The sequence below is a fragment of the Rhinoderma darwinii genome, chromosome 4 (genome assembly GCF_050947455.1).
Source record: "Rhinoderma darwinii isolate aRhiDar2 chromosome 4, aRhiDar2.hap1, whole genome shotgun sequence".
NCBI lineage: Eukaryota > Metazoa > Chordata > Amphibia > Anura > Rhinodermatidae > Rhinoderma > Rhinoderma darwinii.
Window position 1 is genome coordinate 323,213,975 of NC_134690.1, and position 20,086 is coordinate 323,234,060.

Sequence of the window (20,086 nt, forward strand, 5' to 3'; positions counted from 1 at the left end):
AGAAACAGAGCGCAGGATATCGGAGGTGGAGGATACTTGACACCCTATTCCAGCTCAGATCGCTGATTTGAGGAGACAGGTGGAGACCTCGGTCGAACGGGCTGATGATTTTGAGAACAGATTACGCCGGAACAACATCCGTATAGTGGGGCTGCCGGAAAAGTCAGAGGGTACAGATGCTGTTTCTTTCCTGGAAAAGTGGCTGACGGAAACCTTTGATGACACTGTGTGTTCAGCATTTTTCACAATTGAACGGGCTTATCGGGTCCCTGCTAGGCCCGGGCCGCCGGGAGGCCCCCCTCGGCCTATGCTGGCGCGACTGCTGCATTTCAGGGATAGAGATGCTATTCTTCAGGCGGCAAGACGTAAAGGCTCTATCTTATATGGCTCTCAGCGGATCTCCATTTATCCTGACTTTTCGGTCACGATTCGGAAAAAGCGTGTGCGATTTACAGAGGTCAGGAAGAAGCTCCAAGAAAAGGGGTACAAGTATGCGATGTTGTACCCTGCTAAACTGCGGGTGGTTGATGGGCCGGTGGTTGATGGGCCGACTGCGAGATTTTTTTCTTTCCCCCAATGAAGCCTTGGACAGGGTGGCTGCCGCTCCCCGAACCCCAGGAGTGAACTCCCCCCCTCCTGATTGCTGCGTTCTCTTGCTGGGATAACCCCGTGATGTTTACTTTGTTGAGTTTTCTTTCTCTCTCTCCTTGAAAAGTATTTCCTGCACTGATTAGGTTGCTGATTACCTGCTATACTTACACTGTTATTTGGGAGAGATGATGTGATCTGACTGTGATGTACTTCTTAAACATTTTGTCACTTGTCTTTCACTGTTTAATTTTTATTTATTTTGCTCCTTTTCCCCTCTTAGTGGGGTCAGGTCTCAGGGCTGTGCTGCTATTGTAGCTGTTAGCTTAGTCAGGGACCACTGTTCTCCGTTGTAGTTCAGTTAGTGGGTACAGGTCTGCACTAGAAGTCTGGTGCTTGACAGGGTCTGTTGGGGTCTATTTTACTGTATTTCAATGTGGTGTGTAATGATTGTGTGTGTGAATGTCTGTGTATTCTTCTCTCCATTCCCATCATATGTTGGCTCTAGGTCTCCTGCTGTTGTCTGCTCTTCAGGCGTACCATGGCTCTAATTAAGGTATTGAGCTGGAATGTCCGTGGGCTTAATTCAAAATTTAAACTGTCTCTTGTGTTCAATTTCCTGAAGAAACACTCGCCTCATGTTATCTGCTTACAAGAGACGCATTTAACTGGACAAAAAATGTTGGCCCTTAAACGGGCCTGGATAGCTAGAGGATATCATTCCTCATATTCTAGGGGGGTGTCCTGATAGCCAAGAATGTGCGCCTGGAGGTGTTGAAGGTAGCATGTGACCATTTTGGGCGCTATGTCATCATACACTGTTCATCACCGGGGTCATGTTTTACTATAGTAAATATGTATGTTCCCCCGCCCCTAGATCCCGCACTATTAGACTTGATAGCCCAGAAACTCTCAGAGTTCCCTGCTGGCCCAGTGTTGTGTATGGGTGACTTCAATGCAGTACCGGACGTCTCAATGGATCGTACTGGAGGTTCGGTTCAGTCCTTTGTTCATCTCAACTCCTGGTCCTCAATTCTTCATCTGACAGATATTTGGCGCAGGAAATACCCGCTAGAAGAAAAATACTCCTATTACTCCTCTGCCCATTAAACATTTTCTAGAATTGACCTTGCTCTGGTGTCACAGGACCTTTTGCCCGCAGTAACTGCTATAGATATCACTCCACGTGGCATCTCAGATCATTCAGCTCTCATTTTGTCGTTTACGGTCGGTCCCCCAGCTGACTCCAAAATATGGAGACTACATCCGGCCTGGCTGTCCTCTCCTGATGTTCGGTCAGAGGTGGCGGCCTCTCATGACTCATATTGGGATCATAATTCCTCATTTCCATACCCTTTGGTAGTGTGGGATGCATATAAAGCCACTCTTAGGGGTGCGTTTATGGCAGGGGTTGCAAGGTGTAGAGCAGTGTCCAGAGAAAAGGAGAGGTCGCTGTTAGAAGAGAGTCAGAGAGCTGAGAGAGAATATATTGCAGATCCTTGTCCAGGTATGAAGAGTCGGTGGGCATGGGTCCAGAGGGAACTATACCTTTTACAGGTCGAACCAACTAAAAAGCAGGTGCTGCATACGGAGGCAAGGGTGTTTTAGTTTGGTGACAAAAATGGCAAACTTGCATACTTGGCTAGGTCGGAACGCCCGTGTGCCTCTGTTCCATCTATTCTTTCTTCTGAGGGAACTCTCTGTACTGCCCCTAAAGATTTGAATAAAGTGTTTGGTAATTTTTATGCTGAATTATATAGCTTCAGATACAGTGGGCCTCCGGAGATTATAGAACGCTTTTTAGATGACCTCCCCCTGTGGCATTTGACTGATGCACAGGCGAGGGAACTGGATAGCCCGCTAACAGAGGATGATATAGCTGATGCGATCCACTTGTTGCCATCTGGTAAGACCCCCGGACTTGATGGCCTGGGGGCGGATTGGTATAAGGATAGCTGTGAGGTTGTGGTGCCCAGGCTTAAGGAAGTCTATTCTGCTGCTTTGGAGATGGGGGTTTTGCCGGCATCTATGAGAGAGGCCCTAATTGTGGTACTGTTGAAGCCTGGGAAGGATCCGACTCTTCCGGATTCTTATCGGCCCATCTCCCTGATTAACTCAGATGCAAAGATACTTGCCAAGATATTAGCTACCAGATTAAACAAAGTTATACTATCCCTCATTCATCCTGACCAAACAGGCTTTATGCCTGGGAAGGGTACGGCTATTAATGTGCACAGGTTGTTTCTTAATATTGATGCTGCACAATACGATACGTCCCCTGGGTTTGTTCTCTCTCTAGATACATATAAAGCCTTTGATTCGGTTGAATGGAGGTATCTCTGGATACTGCGTTCCCGTCTAAATTTTGGTCCCAGATTTCTTGCTCTTGTCCGCCTGTTATATGAACAGCCTTTCGCTAGGGTGAGGACAAATCTGGATGTCTCTAAACCCTTCTCTTTAGGTCGAGGTACGCGCCAGGGTTGTCCACTTTCCCCTTTGTTGTTTGCTCTTGCGATTGATCCTCTGGCGCTGGCAATCTGGCGTTCCTCTTCCATTATTGGTATCCCTCGAGGTTCACTAGTTGAGAAAATATCCCTGTATGCAGATGATACTTTGGTGTACTTGGCGGATGATGGTCCTTCATTGGCTTCGCTCTTGCAGCTGATTGACACTTTTGGGGCATTCTCGGGGTTGTCGGTTAATTGGTCTAAGTTGGTTATGTTTCCTCTATGTGCAGAGTATCGCTCCCGGCGGGGGCTCCCTGTCCCGTTGCAGGTCGTGTCTCAATTTACATATCTTGGGGTGCGGATTTCACTTAATTTGTTACGTTTTAGTGAACTTAATCTCTGTCCCTTGGTGGCCTCTACTGAAAAGCAACTAAACACTTGGAGGAACCTCCCCCTATCCTTATATGGTAGGATAAACCTTTTTAAAATGATATATCTGCCTACATTTCTTTACCTCCTACATATTTGTCCGGTTATTTTGCCCAAACAATTTTTTTGCCACCTGGATGGGATTCTACGTGGGTTCTACTGGCAAGGGGGCACACCCCGGTTTAGTCTTCGTCTTCTGCAGGCCCCAAGGAGTGTGGGGGGGATGGCGGCGCCCAACCTTTACCTATATTATTTGGCTTCGCAGCTGGTATTGGCTCACTGGTGGATTGACATTGACTTAAGTAATGCGGCCACGGCGCTGGCTGGAGCACTCATGACTTCCTATCAGAGTCTTACCAACCTCTTATATAGATTTAAACCTTTGTGTCGGGCGCCCTTACCGTTAAAAACTGTTGCGAATGCCTGGAAGAGGGCACAGTTCTTACTAAAAGATTCTGCGGATTCTTCTGTTTCCCCTAGGACTCCGTTATGGAACAATCCATGGCTGCCTCACCTGGTGTCCCTGCCGGGAGCGATGATGTGGGCTGGGGTAGGGGTTCGATTTTTAGGCCAAATATACTCTGTGGATAGTGGGTTTGTCTCTTTTTTTTGAGCTAGAGGAGAGGTTTGGGGTCTCGAGGAAGGCTTTTTATCATTATCTCCAGTTGAGACATGCCTGCTCGGCTCAGTTTGGATCTGTCACGCCAGCTTTGGGGTTTTCCGGATTGGAGGACCTGCTCGGCACCCCAGACCTTCCTAAGACCCTTACTCAGATGTATGCCTTTTTGCTGTCCTCTGTTAAACGTCCCTTTGATAGGGCGTACCTGGTGTGGAAGAGAGATATCCCTGATTTGTCGGAGGAGGAGTGGAAGGAGGGGAAGCTTTCCTTCTTTGATTCAGTGGTTCGTGCTCGAGATTTTTTAATACAATCACTGTTTCTACACAGAATTTACTATACTCCGGTTAGACTTCAGAGAATTGGGGCCTTTGGGTCGGACAGCTGTTTTAGGTGTCAGTTGGATGTTGGCACGTACCTTCACTGTGTATGGTCCTGCCCTAGGATTTCACTATTCTGGTCAAGGGTTGTAGAGTTTCTGCATGATAACTTTGAGTTTCCCCGGGTTCTCTCCCCTCAGGTGTGCCTCTTGGGCATTATGAATGAGTTAGTACAAGGCTATTATGACAAAATATTTTTCCGATTTTGTTTTGTTCTGTGCGCGGAAGATTATGATTATGGAATGGAAGGCCACGGTGTGTCCTAGTCTAGAGCATTGGTTGCAATTGGTAAATAAGTATATACCATTATATCAGAAGTTATACATTAGCAGAGGGTGCCACAACCAATTCGGGAAGATATGGGCTAGGTGGATGGAGATTTCGGACACTGCTGTCTGATTGACCGGTATGAATGAAGTGTGACTGGTTGTCTGTCTTGTCTGTTTTGGCAATAATAACGGTCAAATTTTGGTCCTGTTTTCTGTGCAATACACTTATATGCACCTGTGATCCGTTAAGTTTTCATGTTGGTTTTTGCATTGAAGATGTATCTTTCTCTGATGATTGTTATTGCCAACTAGTGTGGTTGGTCAGTATGTTATGTATGTTTTTGTGCGCAATTTTGCACTTTTGTACATTTGTATTTTGAGAAAAAGTTAATAAAGACAACCTTTTAAAAAAAAAAAAACGTATACCAAAAGGTATATGTTTTTTTTGCGGGATGCCCTTGTATTGGAAAACATAGTTGAGGGTCAGGTTAGTGAGGGATCATAGCGTAGGTGACAGCGGCACTGTTGTTCACCCTAGCACCAGGTGATTTAGGAGCGGTAACTGCAGGCTCTGGTGTGTTTTAGGGTTAAATCCACTGATACACCAATGTTGAAACGCTGATCCCATATATATATCTTTCAAGTATACTCAGTTAGAGAGGGTTCACAAATGAACCATTAATTGGAGTATTTGTTTAATACGTTTTTAATGCACACGGTGGGGCTTCTTCACAGTGGTGATTGTACCCCTGTTTTTAGAGAGTTATGAAATAAAATGTATACGTTTTACTCATTTATCACTTCAGTGAATCACAATTTCTTATACCTTGTGGGAGCACAAGTAAATTTATCGTAGAATACAGTGAATTATTTTCCAATATACCACACAGATGTATGCCAAAAGGACACTCTTTTGGTATACATCTGGTCCATATAAGTCCGTAGATAAGTTGGTGTATATGAACATAGACTTGGTTTCATTTAGTGGTGACTACAGTCAGACAGAATTTTGTCACTTAAATCTGTGTGAAGGGAAGCGGGGGATTTGCAAAATTGAGCTTTAATCCCTGTTAAGATATATTCGGAAATGAATACAGAATGTTTGACATATTTAGATAGGGGAAAATGGTGACTAAAAATAATTTGAAGTGAATGCCCAATTTTGTGGGGTTTTTGTTTTTTTTAAAAGGTTTTATTTATTTTTCAAAGTACAAGTAAATACAACATAAGTACCAACCCGAAAACTGGTTGGAACAACAAGGCACCATTGTTACAAGACATTCAAAGTACAGAGAAGGCAGTGAACAAATAAAGGAGTATCACAACGCAGGATATACTTTGCTGCTAATCAGTAGCAGAAGAGGTGACCACAGTAAATGCCTAAGAACAACTAAAAGAACACACATGCACACACCATTCAACCAAGCGCTCCAGTCATCCCGCATTGCTGCCATTCCATCCAGAAGGGCAAACAAAAATTAGACAGCAGTGTAAAAGACCTCCAACCATCTAGACCAAATCTTCCCAAATTTGTCAGGGCAGTGCCTGTTGAGATATAGTTTTTGATACATAGGTACATATTTATTTACTAATTGGACCCAATGCTCCAGACTCTGACATGTCGTGGCCTTCCATGCCATGATCAGACCCTTTTTAGCACAAAACAAAGCGGAAAAATATTTTATCATAATAGCCATGTACGATCTCATTCATTATGCCCAAAAGGCACACTCTAGGGGCGAGGAGCTGAGGAAAGTCAAAGTTATCATGAAGGAACTCCACTACTGCAGACCAAAACGGTGAAACCTTCGTACATAACGATATACAATGAAGGTATGTGCCAACAGCAGATTGACACCCAATACCGCTATCCGACTCGGATGCCCCAATACGCAGTCTAACCGGGGTATAATATATCTGGTGTATAAATCTTGAATGTATTAGGAAATCCCTTTCACTGACAACGGAGTCAAGGAACGAAAGCTCCACCTCCTCCACCCTGCAAATGCCCGGTCAAAAGGCTGTTTTATAGTAGACAGCAACAAGGCTTTCGTTTTGAGTAAGAGTCTTGGGAAGGTCCGGGGTGCCAAGCAATTCTTCCACTCTAGAAAACTCCAAGGAAGGTGTAGTAGAACCAAACTGGGCTACGCAGGCATGGCGGAATTGAAGATGATGAAAAAAAAAACCTTCTCGATACCCCAAACCTCTCATCAAGCTCAGAAAAGGACACAAAGCCACTCTCTGCAGAGTACAATTGACCTAAAAACCGAATTCCCACCCCAGCCCACATCCCTGCCCCCGGTAATGACATTAGGGGAGACAACCATGGATTGTTCCACAATGGGGTTCTAGGAGAGTGAGATGGACCTGTTATATCCTTCAGTAAGACGTGTGCCCTTCTCCAGGCACTAGCTATAGTTTGCAACGGGAGCGGCGCATGAAACGGGGATTTAAACCTATATAACAAGTTGGTAAGACTCTCATAAGAAGTCATAAGTGCTCCTGCTAATGCAGTGGCCACATTGCTTAAATCTATGTCAATCCACCAGTGTGCCAGCACCAACTGCGACGCCAAGTAGTAGAAATAGAGGTTAGGCGCTGCCATCCCCCTCATTCTTTTAGGGGCCTTCAAGAGACTAAGACTAAAACCTGGGGGTGCCCCCCTGCCAGTAGAACGAGCGTAAGGTACCATCAAGGTGTCTAAAAAATTGTTTGGACAATAGAATTGGACAAACATGGAGTAGATATAAAAATTTAGGGAGATATATCATTTTAAAAACATTTATCCTTCCATATAGGGAGAGGGGAAGATTCTTCCAGGCATTTAACTGTTTTTCCGTAGAGACTACTAACGGACACAGATTAAGTTCATGAAAGCGTAGTAAATTAAGGGAAACCCACACCCCAGGATAAGTAAATTGAGATACTATTTGTAACGGGACAGGGAGGCCCTGCCGGGAAAAATAACCAGCAGAGAGAGGAAACATAACCGACTTGGACCAATTAACCGATAATCCGAAAAGTCCCAAAATGTGTCAATTAATTGTAGGAAGGAAGCCAGCGAAGGACCATCATCCGCCTGGTATACCAATGTATCGTCAGCATACAGGGATATTTTCTCAATTATAGGACCTCGAGGGATACCTTTTATGGAAATGGAATGCCTCACAGCCAAAGCCAGGGGCTCAATCGCAATTGCAAACAGTAGAGGGGAAAGAGGACACCCCTGACGAGTACCACGTGCCAAGGGGAAGGATTTAGATACATCCATATTTGTTCTCACTCTAGCGATCGAGCAATAAATCTCGGTACAAAATTGAAATGGGAGAGGAGTATCCAAAGATAACGCCATTCGACCGAGTCAAAGGCTTTATATGTATCCAGAGAGAGAACAAAACCAGGGGTAGCATCGTATTGCGCAGCAACAATATTGAGAAACAACCTGTGAATATTGATGTCCGTACCCTTTCCAGGCATAAAGCCAGTCTGGTCAGGATGAACCAGGGACCATATAACCTTGTTCAATCTACACCGTGTTCCAAATTATTATGCACATTGGATTTAAGTGTCATAAACATTTAATTATTAGTTTTTCAATTAAACTCATGGATGGTATTGTGTCTTAGGGCTCTTTGGATCATTGTAATCAATCTCAGACACCTGTGATAATTAGTTTGCCAGGTGTGCCCAATCAAAGGAAAACTACTTAAGAAGGACGTTCCACATTATTAAGCAGGCCACAGGTTTCAAGCAATATGGGAAAGAAAAAGGATCTCTCTGCTGCCGAAAAGCGTGAAATAGTGCAATACCTTGGACAAGGTATGAAAACATTGGATATTTCAAGAAAACTTAGGCGTGATCATCGTACTGTGAAAAGATTTGTGGCTGATTCAGAGCACAGACGGGTTCGTTCAGATAAAGGCATAATGAGGAAGGTTTCTGGCAGACAAATTAATAGGATTAGGAGAGCAGCTGCTAAAATGCCATTGCAAAGCAGCAAACCGGTATTTGAAGCCACTGGTGGCCTCTGGAGTCCCGCGAACCTCAAGGTGTAGGATCCTCCAGAGGTTTGCAAGTGTGCATAAAGCTATTATTCGGCCACCCCTAAACAATGCTCACAAGCAGAAACGGTTGCAGTGGGCTCAGAAATACATGAAGACTAATTTTCAAACCGTGTTGTTTACTGATGAGTGCCGTGCAACCCTGGATGGTCCAGATGGATGGAGTAGTGGGTGGTTGGTGAATGGCCACCATGTCCCAACAAGGCTGCGACGTCAGCAAGGAGGTGGCGGAGTCATGTTTTGGGCTGGAATCATGGGGAGAGAGCTGGTAGGCCCCTTTAGGGTCCCTGATGGTGTGAAAATGACCTTTGCAAAGTACGTCAAGTTTATGACTGACCACTTTCTTCCGTGGTACAAAAAGAAGAACCGTGCCTTCCGTAGCAAAATTATCTTCATGCATGACAATGCACCATCTCTTGCTGCAAAGAATACCTCTGTGTCATTGGCTGCTATGGGCATAAAAGGAAAGGAACTCATGGTGTGGCCCCCATGCTCCCCTGACCTCAACCCTATTGAGAACCTTTGGAGCATCCTCAAGTAAAATATCTATGAGGGTGGGAGGCAGTTCACATCAAAACAGAAGCTCTGGGAGGCTATTCTGACATCCTGCAAAGATATTCAAGCAGAAACTGTCCAAATACTCACAAATTCAATGGATGCAAGAATTGTGAAGGTGATATCAAAGAAGGGGTCCTATGTTAACATGTAACTTGGCCTGCTAAGTTTTTTTATTTTTATTCAAAGAGCTTTTGATTTCTGTAAATATGACCACCTGATGCTGCAAATTCAACAAATTACCATTTTAGTTCTCTTTACAACATTTAACCCATTAATGACCAAGCCATTTTGCACGTTCATGACCAAGGATTATTTTTTGTTTTTTCACGGTCGCATTCCAAGAGTCGTAACTTTTTTTTTATTCCATCGACATAGCCGTATAAGGGCTTGTTTTTTGCGGGACGAGTTGTATTTTGTAATTGTACCATTTTTAGATGCTTATAATATATTGATTAACTTTTATTAACTTTATTTTAGGAGAGAATTGAAAATAAGCAGCTATTCCAGCATTAATTTTCACGTTATAAATTTACGCCGTTTACTATGCAGCGTAAATAACATTAACTTTATTCTATGGGTCGGCACGATTACGGGGATACCAAATATGTAAAGGTTTTATATGTTTTCCTACGTTTGCACAATAAAAAGCCTTTTAGAAAAAAATTACTTGTTTTTGCATCGCCGCATTCCAAAAGCCGTAATTTTTTTTTTTTTCCGTCGATGTGGCCGTATGTGGGCTTGATTTTTGCGGGCCAATGTGTAGTTTTCATTAGTACTATTTTGGGGTACATAGGACTTATAGATTAACTTTTATTTTATTTTTTATGTGGGGAATGGGAGAAAAGAGAGAATTTTGCCGTTGTTTTTTTGGACGCTGTTTATCCGGCGGTTTAATTAATGTGTTCATTTTATTGATCAAGTCGTTACGATTGCGGGGATACCATATATGTGTATGTGTTATTTGTTTTGACAGTTTTACTAAATAAAACCACTTTTTGGGGAAAAAAAAGTCGTTTTATTTGATTTTGACTGTAATTTTTTTTTTTTTTTTTTCACAAACTTTATTTAACTGATTTTATATTTTATTTTTTTTTGTCCCACCAGGGGACTTCACTATGCGATCTGCTGATCGCATATATAATGCTTTGGTATACTTAGTATACCAAAGCATTATTGCCTGTCAGTGTAAAACTGACAGGCAACCTAGTAGGTCATGCCTCCGGCATCGCCTAACAGGCAGATGCTGAAGACAGACCTGGGGGTCTTTGTTAGGAACCCGGCTGTCATGGAAACCCAACGGCGACCCACGATTTCGGGGGCGCCGATGGGGTGACAGAGGGAGCTCCCTCCCTCTGTCAAACACATTAGATGTCGCTGTCACTATTGACAGCGACATTTAATGGGTTAAACTGCCAGAATCGGAGCGCGCTTCGATTCCGGCAGTTGCAGCAGGAGCCAGGCTGTGTAAAACAGTCGTGCTCCTGCCACTGATCGCGTGGGTACAGTGGCAGTACCTGCGCCATCACAGGACGGATATATCCGTCCTCCTGCGCGAACTAGCATCTGCAGAGGACGGATATATCCGTCCTTCGGCGTTAAGGAGTTAAAATGTTTTGATCTCTGTTGTGCATAATAATTTGAAACAGTACATTTTGAGTTTTTTTACTTCTAAAAAAAATCTGTTATCATTAGGAGATTTATTCAATAAATTTCGCATTATACTCCAACGGTTGATGGCTTGAAGATTATACTGACTGTCATTTGCATCGACTATTTAGGAAAATCAGTGAAAAATAACATTTGCATAATAATTTGTAACACGGTGTAGTGGCTAATACTTTGGCTAGTATTTTAACACCTGAGTTGATAAGTGGGATGGGACGATAGGAGTCTGGCAGAGTGGGATCCTTCCCTGACTTCAACAACACCACAACAAGAGCCTCTCTCATGGAGGCAACACTCCCAACTCCAAAGCAGTGGAGTATACATCCCGAAGTCTAGGCACCAAAATATCCACACTATCCTTATACCAATCTGCCCCCGAACCATCGAGTCCAGGAGTTTTACCAGAAGGCAACATCTGAATATCAGTTGCTATATCATCAGTAATCGTACTGTCTAACTCCTGCGCCTGCGCAGCAGATAAGTGTCACAAGGGAAGTGAATGCAAGAATTGCTCTATGTCTTCCGGGGGCCCATTACATCTGGAACTATAGGAGAAAAAGTAGAGCCAAGATCCAGCGCTGAGTATGAGTAAAAAGGAACTCCTGTTCCAATTTTATTGATATAACAAATTTAAAAGAACTTGATAGGATAGTTCAATAGCATAACAGAGTACAGAGATGAGTGATGGGTAGAGGATCAAGATTTGCCTTGTTTAATTGTGCCTACGCGTTTCTGACACGTCTCGTGTCCTTATTCATGGCATGCATGAACATATACAATGCAGCATAAAAATCACTAAACACTTTGTTTAAATCCTTTGGGGCAGTAAATAGCATTCCTGCAGAGGAGAAAATAGCCGGAATAGAGGAACATGGGCACTCCGACCTTGCCAAGTATGCCAATAGTTTCCCGTTCTTATCCCCAAATTCAAACACCGATGCCTCAGTAGACAGCACACGCTTTTTCGTTTGTTCAATATGCAAAGTACGTAGGTCCCTCTGGGTCCTTGCCAATTGACTTTTCGTAGCTGGACTGGGATCTGGAATATAATTCACTTTCAGCCCTCTGAATCTCCCCCACCAGAAACCTCTCCTTCTCCCGGGACACCACCCTGCACTTCGCTACCCCTGCCCCAAAGGCACCTCGAACCGTGGCTTAATAGGCATCCCATGCTAACAAGGGGTCCGGGTATGAAGAATTATGTTCCCAGTATAAATTATGAGAGGACATCGCCTCAGATTTGACCTCCGGAGAGGACAACCATGCTGGATGTAGTCTCCAAATTATGGAGTCAGCTGGAGGACCAGCTGAAAACCTCAATATGAGAGCTGAATGATCCGAAATACCCCTAGGGGTGATGTCTATAGAGGTGACTGCAGGCAAAAGATCCTGGGACGCCATGGCAAGATCAATTATAGAGAACGTGTTATGGGTAGAAGAGTAATAAGAATACCTTTTTTCAGATGGGTACTTCCAGCGCCATACATCTGTCAAATGAAGCATTGAGGACCAACAATTAAGATGAAGGGAGTTTTTGTCCGATTTCCCCCCCCCCCCCCCCCCCACCTCATACGATCCATTGAAATATCAGTGACCGTATTGAAATTCCCAACACAACGCCGGGCCAGCAGGGAATTCTGACAATTTCAGAGGTATTAATTCCAGCAGTGCAGGGTCCATAGGTGGGGGAACGTACATATTAACTATAGTAAAAGTTGATCCATGTATTGAACAGTGTATTATAACATATCGCCCAAAATGGTCACAGGCTACCTGCAACACCTCCAGGCGTGCACTTTTGGCTATAAGGATACGCCCCGAGAATAGGTAGAGTAGGAGGAATGATAACCTCTGGCAGTCCAAACCCGTTTAAGGGCCAAACCTTTTTGTCCAGTTAAATGTCTCTTGTATGTATTATTCACACAAGCAACCATCTTACATACCATAAAATTATACAATGCCAAAGAAATTATAACCCTGTCAAGCACTAAACACTTCTAGTGTGGTCCTTAACCCACTAACTGAAATACAAATAGAGAACAGTGGTCCCTGACTAAGCTAACGGCTAACTGAGCAGCACAGTCCCGCGACCTAAGCCCTACTAAAAGGGGGGAAGAAAGGAAAATTAAACATATCACCTATGCTTAGTAAGAAATATATCATTGCAAGTTAACAGTAGATCTGCATAATAACTTTTCAAAGCAACAGTCACATATTTGCTGACCAATTCAAGTAACGAACAGTTTAAGGGAAATAGGAGAAAACCCTGGAGCGTCTGCCCCGATGCCCTATTCAATCCGGGGGGAAGGCCTCTCCTGGGGCACAAGGCGCAGCAGCCGCCCATTCCAAGGCCTCCGTAGGGGAAACAAAAAACCTTTCGGTAGGGCCATAAATCACCCTCAATTTGGCAGGGTATAGCATAGCGTACTTGTGTCCCTTGTCTTGGAGCTTCTTCCTGACCTCAGTAAAGCGAACACGCTGCTTCCGTATAGCAACTGAAAAATCCGGATAAATGGAAATCCGTTGGGTATTATATAGGATAGTTCCTTTGCGCCTTGCCTCTTGGAGAATAGCATCTCTGTCCCGGAAATGTAACAGAAGAGGGCGAGGGGGGCTCCCCGGTGGCCCAGGCTGAGCAGGGACCCTGTGAGCCCGCTTAATGGTAAAAAAAAAAGTGAAAAGACAGTAGCATCAAAGGTCTCCTTTAACCATTTTTCCAGGAAGGCCACAGAGTCTGTGCCCTCCGTCTTCTCAGGCAGCCTCACTATGCGAATGTTGTTCCTTCGCAGCCTGTTCTCAAAGTCATCAGCCCTTTCCACTGAATCCTCCACTTGCCTCCGTAAATCCACAATCTGCGCTGGAATAGGACGTAGAGTATCCTCCACCTCTGAAATTCTGCGCTCTGCTTCGGTAGTACGTTCCCGCACTTTTTGCACATCGTGACGCAGTATAACAAAATCCTGACGCAGTTCATCAACTTTTGTAACCAGCAAAGATTGACAGGAGTTAATTGCCGATAGTAATTCAGCAAATTTTGTGTCTACATGTGAGGAAGAGGCAGGCTGGTCCTGTGGTGACATTGGTCGTGGAGGAATCATTGATCCATGAGACAGAGACGGGTCTGGAGAGGCAGGGAGACGTTCAGGTCTGGTAAATTGCTTCAGATTTTTCACTGCATTAGCTTTAATTTTAGACAGAACCGCCCCAGAAGCACCATCCTCTAAATCATCCAGGGACTCCTCATCAGAAGGGGGTATGTAATGACCCTGTATGGATCTGGCCTTCCCCACTACCTCCCATATTGTAGAAGAGAGATTGCAGGATATGCACAAAATGGATGCCAGTCCGGCACAAAGGATGAAGCAAGCCCAAAAAAGTTAGGGAGTATATCGCCACAGCTAACCAGTACAGGTCCCAGTGCTGAGTGGGCAAACAGGTCGTGTAGATAGCCCAGTCTTATGGATAACTTGACCACACAATGTTCCAGGGATAAAATCTTCTCTTCACCCTTCCGGTTAAGACCGCACCCACCTCGACACCAGGAGCACACAGGGATTGCAGGGCTCGTAGCTCCGGATCAACAGACCATCCGCCCTCCGTCTCAGTCACTAACCTCCTCCAGCTCAATATCCATATGCAGAACTGCACTCCAGCGTGCGGCCAGTCTCAGCCACACACCAAACCGGAAGTGCCGCGTGGCCTCCCACTCCTAGCTCCAGGAAGACCCCAGAACCTGCGATCCCGAAACTACACACAGGTAGGTATACCGGACAGAATGTAGGCACTTGTCCTGTCCAGAAAATCGACTTTGCAAGAAGGATGGTGGTGATATTAACAGGATAAAGAGTCCGGGAGCTCAGGAGCGCTGTGAAGCACGTCTACTCAGGCAGACATCCGGCCACGCCCCTTGTGGGTTTTATTTTCAGCCTCCAAACATCTGCTCATTTATTTCAATGGGAAAAATGGCGTTCTGTTTTCGACTGGGCGTTTTTTTACAGGGCTGTTTTGAAAAACGGCCGCGTAAAAAAAAGCCTACGAAAAAAGTGCATGTCACTTCTTGAGCCGTTTTTCATTGACTCTATAAAAAAACAGCTCCAAAAACGGCCGTAAAAAATGCTGCGAAAAAAACCTTATAGGTTTAAGATTCAGTGCCGATCTATTTTTCTAATATAATCTTTATAGTCGTCAGCTCTTTGTTTTTCTATTTTAAATTCCCTGCAGATATAAATTTAAACTCTAACATTCTGCTCCCTGCACCTACTACTTGTGGCGTTCGGAGCCTCAGTTATAAATTCTGTCAGTGAGCTTGTAACGCTATACTTCCCATCAAAACAACGAAAACCACATTGGAAGCCATTATAAGATCTGGCACTGCGCCGTTATAAACTCAAGCCATGATGCTGATGTTTAGGGAGCCTAATAAGCAGTAAGCCTCCTCTAGTGGTGACTGAAAGCAGCCAGCGCCAGCATGTTGTTCTTTTAACAGACGACAAACTCTGTGTAGTCTGGTACTACAGTCATATTCATCACTTCTAGTAATACATAAATTTAGAGGTCATGTTTGTCTGCATAGGAGCTGCAGAAACAAATCTATAGGAAAAGGCCTGTTGCAAAGTTGCTGAATTCTTCATTTTAGATACATTGGGACAATAAAGATCTATCTATATATATACTAGTCCTTCTTAATGAATTAGAATATCATCAAAAAGTAAATTTATTTCAGTAATTAAATTAAAAAAGTGAAACTCGTATATTCTATAGATTCATTACACCCAGAGAGATCTATTTCCAGCATTTAAAAATTCTGCTCTAAAATTTCCTGCTAGACGGCTGCGCTGACTCTGGACTTGATATAACACAGTAGACCACTGAGCAACAGTGTTGGTCAAAGTCCTGTTTTCAGATGAAAGTAAATTTTGCATCTCATTTTGAAATCATGGTCCCAGTGTCTGGAGGAAGAGTGGAGAGGCATCAATCCAAGTTGGTTGCGGTCCAGTGTGAAGTTTCCACAGTCAGTGATGGTTTGGGGAGCCATGTTATCTGCCAGTGTTGGTCCACTGTGTTATATCCAATCCAGAGTCTACCAGGACATTTCCGAGCACTTCATGCTTCCCTCTGCTGACAAGCTTTATGGAGATGCTGATTTCATTTTCCAGAAGCACTTGGCACCTGCCCACACTGCCAAAAGTACCAATACCTGGTGTAATAACCACAGTATCACTGCGCTTGATTGGCCAGCAAACGCGCCTGATCTAAACCCCATAGAGAATCTATGAGTTATGGTCAAGAGAAAGATGAGACACCAGACCCAACAATGCAGACGAGCTGAAGGCCGCTATCAAAGCAACCTGGGCTTCCATAACACCTCCACAGTGCCACAGGCTGATCGATTCCATGCCACACCGCATTCATGCAGTAATTCATGCAAAAGGAGCCCCAACCAAGTATTGAGTGCATATACTGTACATACTTTTCAGTAGGCCAACATTTAGGTATTAAAAATCATTTTTGAAATTGGGCTTCTATAATCTAATTTTCTGAGACACTAAATTTTGTGTTTTCATTAACTGTTAGCCATAATCATCAACATTAGAAGAAAAAAATGCTGGAAATAGATAACTCTGTGTTAATGAATCTATAGAATATATGAGTTTCACTTTTTGAATTGAATTCCTGAAATAAATTAACTTTTTGATAATATTCGAATTCATTGAGAAGGACTAGTATATATAATGTACTCTGAATTTTGGACCTAAAAACGACATGATAAAAGGAGGAGATTCACATGAAGGCAGAAGTCTACAGACTACAACAATCTAGACTGTCTGTGTACAGAATTTTATAGCAGCTAGACCTGTAGTGTTGTAGGCTGATAATGTCTACATGAAGTAAGTAATAATTATCTCTTCCATCTGGTTTTTACAGGTAGCGGAACTGGTGAAGGAGTTGCGCAGTGAACTTGACCAGTTGCTGCAGGATAAAATCAAGAATCCAACAATGGATCTGTGCACCTGCCCTCGGGGCTCTCGCATTATTGCAATGATTGTCAAACTGGTGACAACACAGTAAAACTGACAACGTGAAATGACTCTTCCCAGATGGCAGTCGGTGTCGATTTTTGGCCCCGTGTTCTAAGAGAAAGTAAATAGAGTTAATTTTATGTATGTAATGCATGTGTATAACAAACCATTTACTACTGGAAAGTAGTGAAATTATTCAGATTGTAAATACCCATCTGATTTCTTATGGAAGTACAATCATGTATGTGAAAAGCATTAGAGTAAATGTATGTCTTGGAAGGTACTGATTCTCCTTGCAGAGTTCCTGCTGGATCAAAATAGCTCTCCTCCAGAAGGAAGAAAACTGTCTCTAGTGCATGTAACTCAATATCCGACCTTTTTCTAGAGCGTTGATACTTGATACCAATCTGTACCTTCCAGAAGCTGCATCAAGGGCACCTAATTCAGCCAACTCTACTCCGTACTGTTTTGGAGTTTTTGCCCCTCATCAATACAGTCTACAAATGTGTGTCCTTAGTTTGGCTATAAACCCGAGTCCCGTTTCAAGGCTCTATAAAGGATCGGACATTGGCTTACAGGCTAGTTAGTCACCTATAGGTGGCACTAGGAAGATCGTTTGCTTTCTTCTGAAGGAGAGCTGTTTGCATACTGAATGTATGTAAACAAATAAACGGTTTGAAACTTGATGCTGAATAGAAAAAGTTTTGTTACAATGTTTCAGTTGTCAGAATGCAGTAACAGTTGTGTGACTGTTATGATGACACGTGATTTACAAGACTGTCATATGTCACATCATGGTCATGACCGTGCTGAAAGCCCACAACACAATGTAGACACAACCCATGGACAGGTGTGGTGTTTTTGGAAAACACCAGCCATGTTTTTCTAATCATGGACAACCACTTTAAGATTTTCCTTGTGTGTGCCCATAGAAGCTGTGGATACATTTTTCTCCACTAAAGTCAATGGAAAAGTGAGGATAACCAGGATAACATACAGGGGTTTCAAGAGCTGCAGTATGCTCCAAACACTAGACAGTTTATTACTGTGTGAACAGAATTTTGAGAACCAGAATGAAAAAAGTAAAAAAATAAAAAATGTTTACCTTGCTGTCTGCATTCAGTAATAAAAACAAAAGTTTATATTACAAAATCTTTTTTTTTTTTTTTTTTTTTTTTGGGAGGGGGGGTTATATTTGACTAAACATCTGTATTTATATTACAGAAAAATCAAAACTTGTTAGGCTCCATGCACACGACCGTGCATTTGCGTCTGCACACTATCCGCAATTGCAGAGCTACAATTGCGGGTAGTATAGGGCCCGTTATACCTTATGGGTCAATGTACACGACCGTGGTTTTCATGGTCCGTGCATTTCCCAAAGCCCGGACCGCAAAAAAAATAGGACGTTATTTTACAGGCCCCATTAAACTCCATGCACTCTTTGTGTGTGTGTGTGTTTGCGGTCTGTGATTGCGGCCGCCCCACGGATCAAACTCCTCGGGCCTTAGGTGGAAACCGCGGCAAGAAAGGACATGCAGCTTTTTTTTTCTCCAAGCTGAACTTGCGTGGGACTTACAACTTGATCCGAATCCGTCGGGGTGACGAGTGGAAGACGGCATTCAACACTCGAGACGGGCACTACAAATAACTGGTGTAACGCTCCCGCGGTCTTTCAGGAATTCCTGAAAGATCTCTTCTGAGATCTCCTCTATGTCTGCATGGTGGTCTATCAAGATGATATCTTGTTCTTCTCTCCAGACCCGACGACACATCGGGGGCATGACCGTCAAGTCCTGTTGCGATTAAGGGAGAATCGCCTGTAACGCCAAGCTGGAGAAATGCATTTTTGAGAGAAGTTCTCTGCCTTTCCTGGGCTACATCATCTCTGATAAAGGCCTCAAGATGGATCCTGAGAAAGTGAAGTCTGTCGTTTCTAACAAAATGAAAAATGTACAGGTGCACATACGCTGTGACCGTAAATACTGGTAAGTATACAAGAAAAAACATTGCGATAGCACTCTGCGAACGCCAATACCACCTAATACACTAAATATAAATAAATATGCATTGAAGCTGAATCTACTTACAATAGCGAGGTTCTTGGTGCAGATTTTGATTAAATTGTGAGGGCCCACACGCCACGACAAGGCGAACCTCCTATGAGGTGGGTACCTAATCTAAACATGCACCTCTGTTCTGGGTCTGAGCCTGCAGAATATACTGGGGTTTAAATAGGAAACAACTCTAAATAATATTTAGGGGCAAAGCGTTTGGTACTATTTTATTTATGGGCGCATTGTTTGGTGCTACTATATTTAGGGGCACAGTGTGTGGCACCATGATAATTTTATCTTTGTTTATAGGTGTGGAAATTTTGGAAAAGTGAGGAGCCAAAGACATCTGAGTGCCAAACTGTGCAGAAATGGGTCATGGCTGGGAGAAGTCGTCATGAAGTCTGGACCGGATGGAGTAGAAAAGAGGGAAAAAAAAACTACGTCGTCACCTGTGAGTCACTAGATTTATAGAGAATTTGTCATCTCTCCTGACATGTTTATTATTGGAAATCCTTGTATTTCACAAAAAGTCTTTCTGCAGGCCAGGGACTGATAGACAAATAAGTGTTACGATTCCCCTTGTCAGGAGAATGTTTCCCTACACTGTGCAATACTGTCAGCGATGTTTGGAGACATCCTTTTCCCGTCCCTTGGTTGAACTTGATGGACATATGTCTTTTTTCAGCCGTACTAACTATGTAACTATGTAATATGTAACTATGTAACACCCATTTGTTAATGTCTGGACAAAAAGGAAGTGTTAACAATAGTTACAGGGCGGCGGTAGAGAAGGGGGGCCCAACTTTGGGTAACAGCCCAGGGCCTATTGTCTACTTAATCCGCCACTGGATATACAATTACATAATATGGAATAAAAAGGATGGACCATACACGGAGATAAAGATAATAAGGTCAGATGTAAAAGACCAGTGACAGACAGAGACAACCAACCGTCAGTGGCCAGAAACCACTCATATGATCCACAGCAAAGAAAAT

General features: G+C 43.5%; 1 protein-coding gene across 1 annotated transcript in view; it reads left to right on the forward strand.

The window, feature by feature from the left end:
- The window catches only part of DHX57 (DExH-box helicase 57), a 69,962-nt gene extending 51,777 nt beyond the window's left edge, over positions 1–18,185 (forward strand). Inside the window, exon 24 of the mRNA XM_075862788.1 lies at positions 16,939–18,185. Within this exon, the coding sequence (XP_075718903.1) occupies positions 16,939–17,082 (144 nt within the window). The 3' untranslated portion in view covers positions 17,083–18,185. The remainder of the gene's footprint in view (positions 1–16,938) is intronic.
- The last annotated feature ends 1,901 nt before the right edge of the window (positions 18,186–20,086 follow it).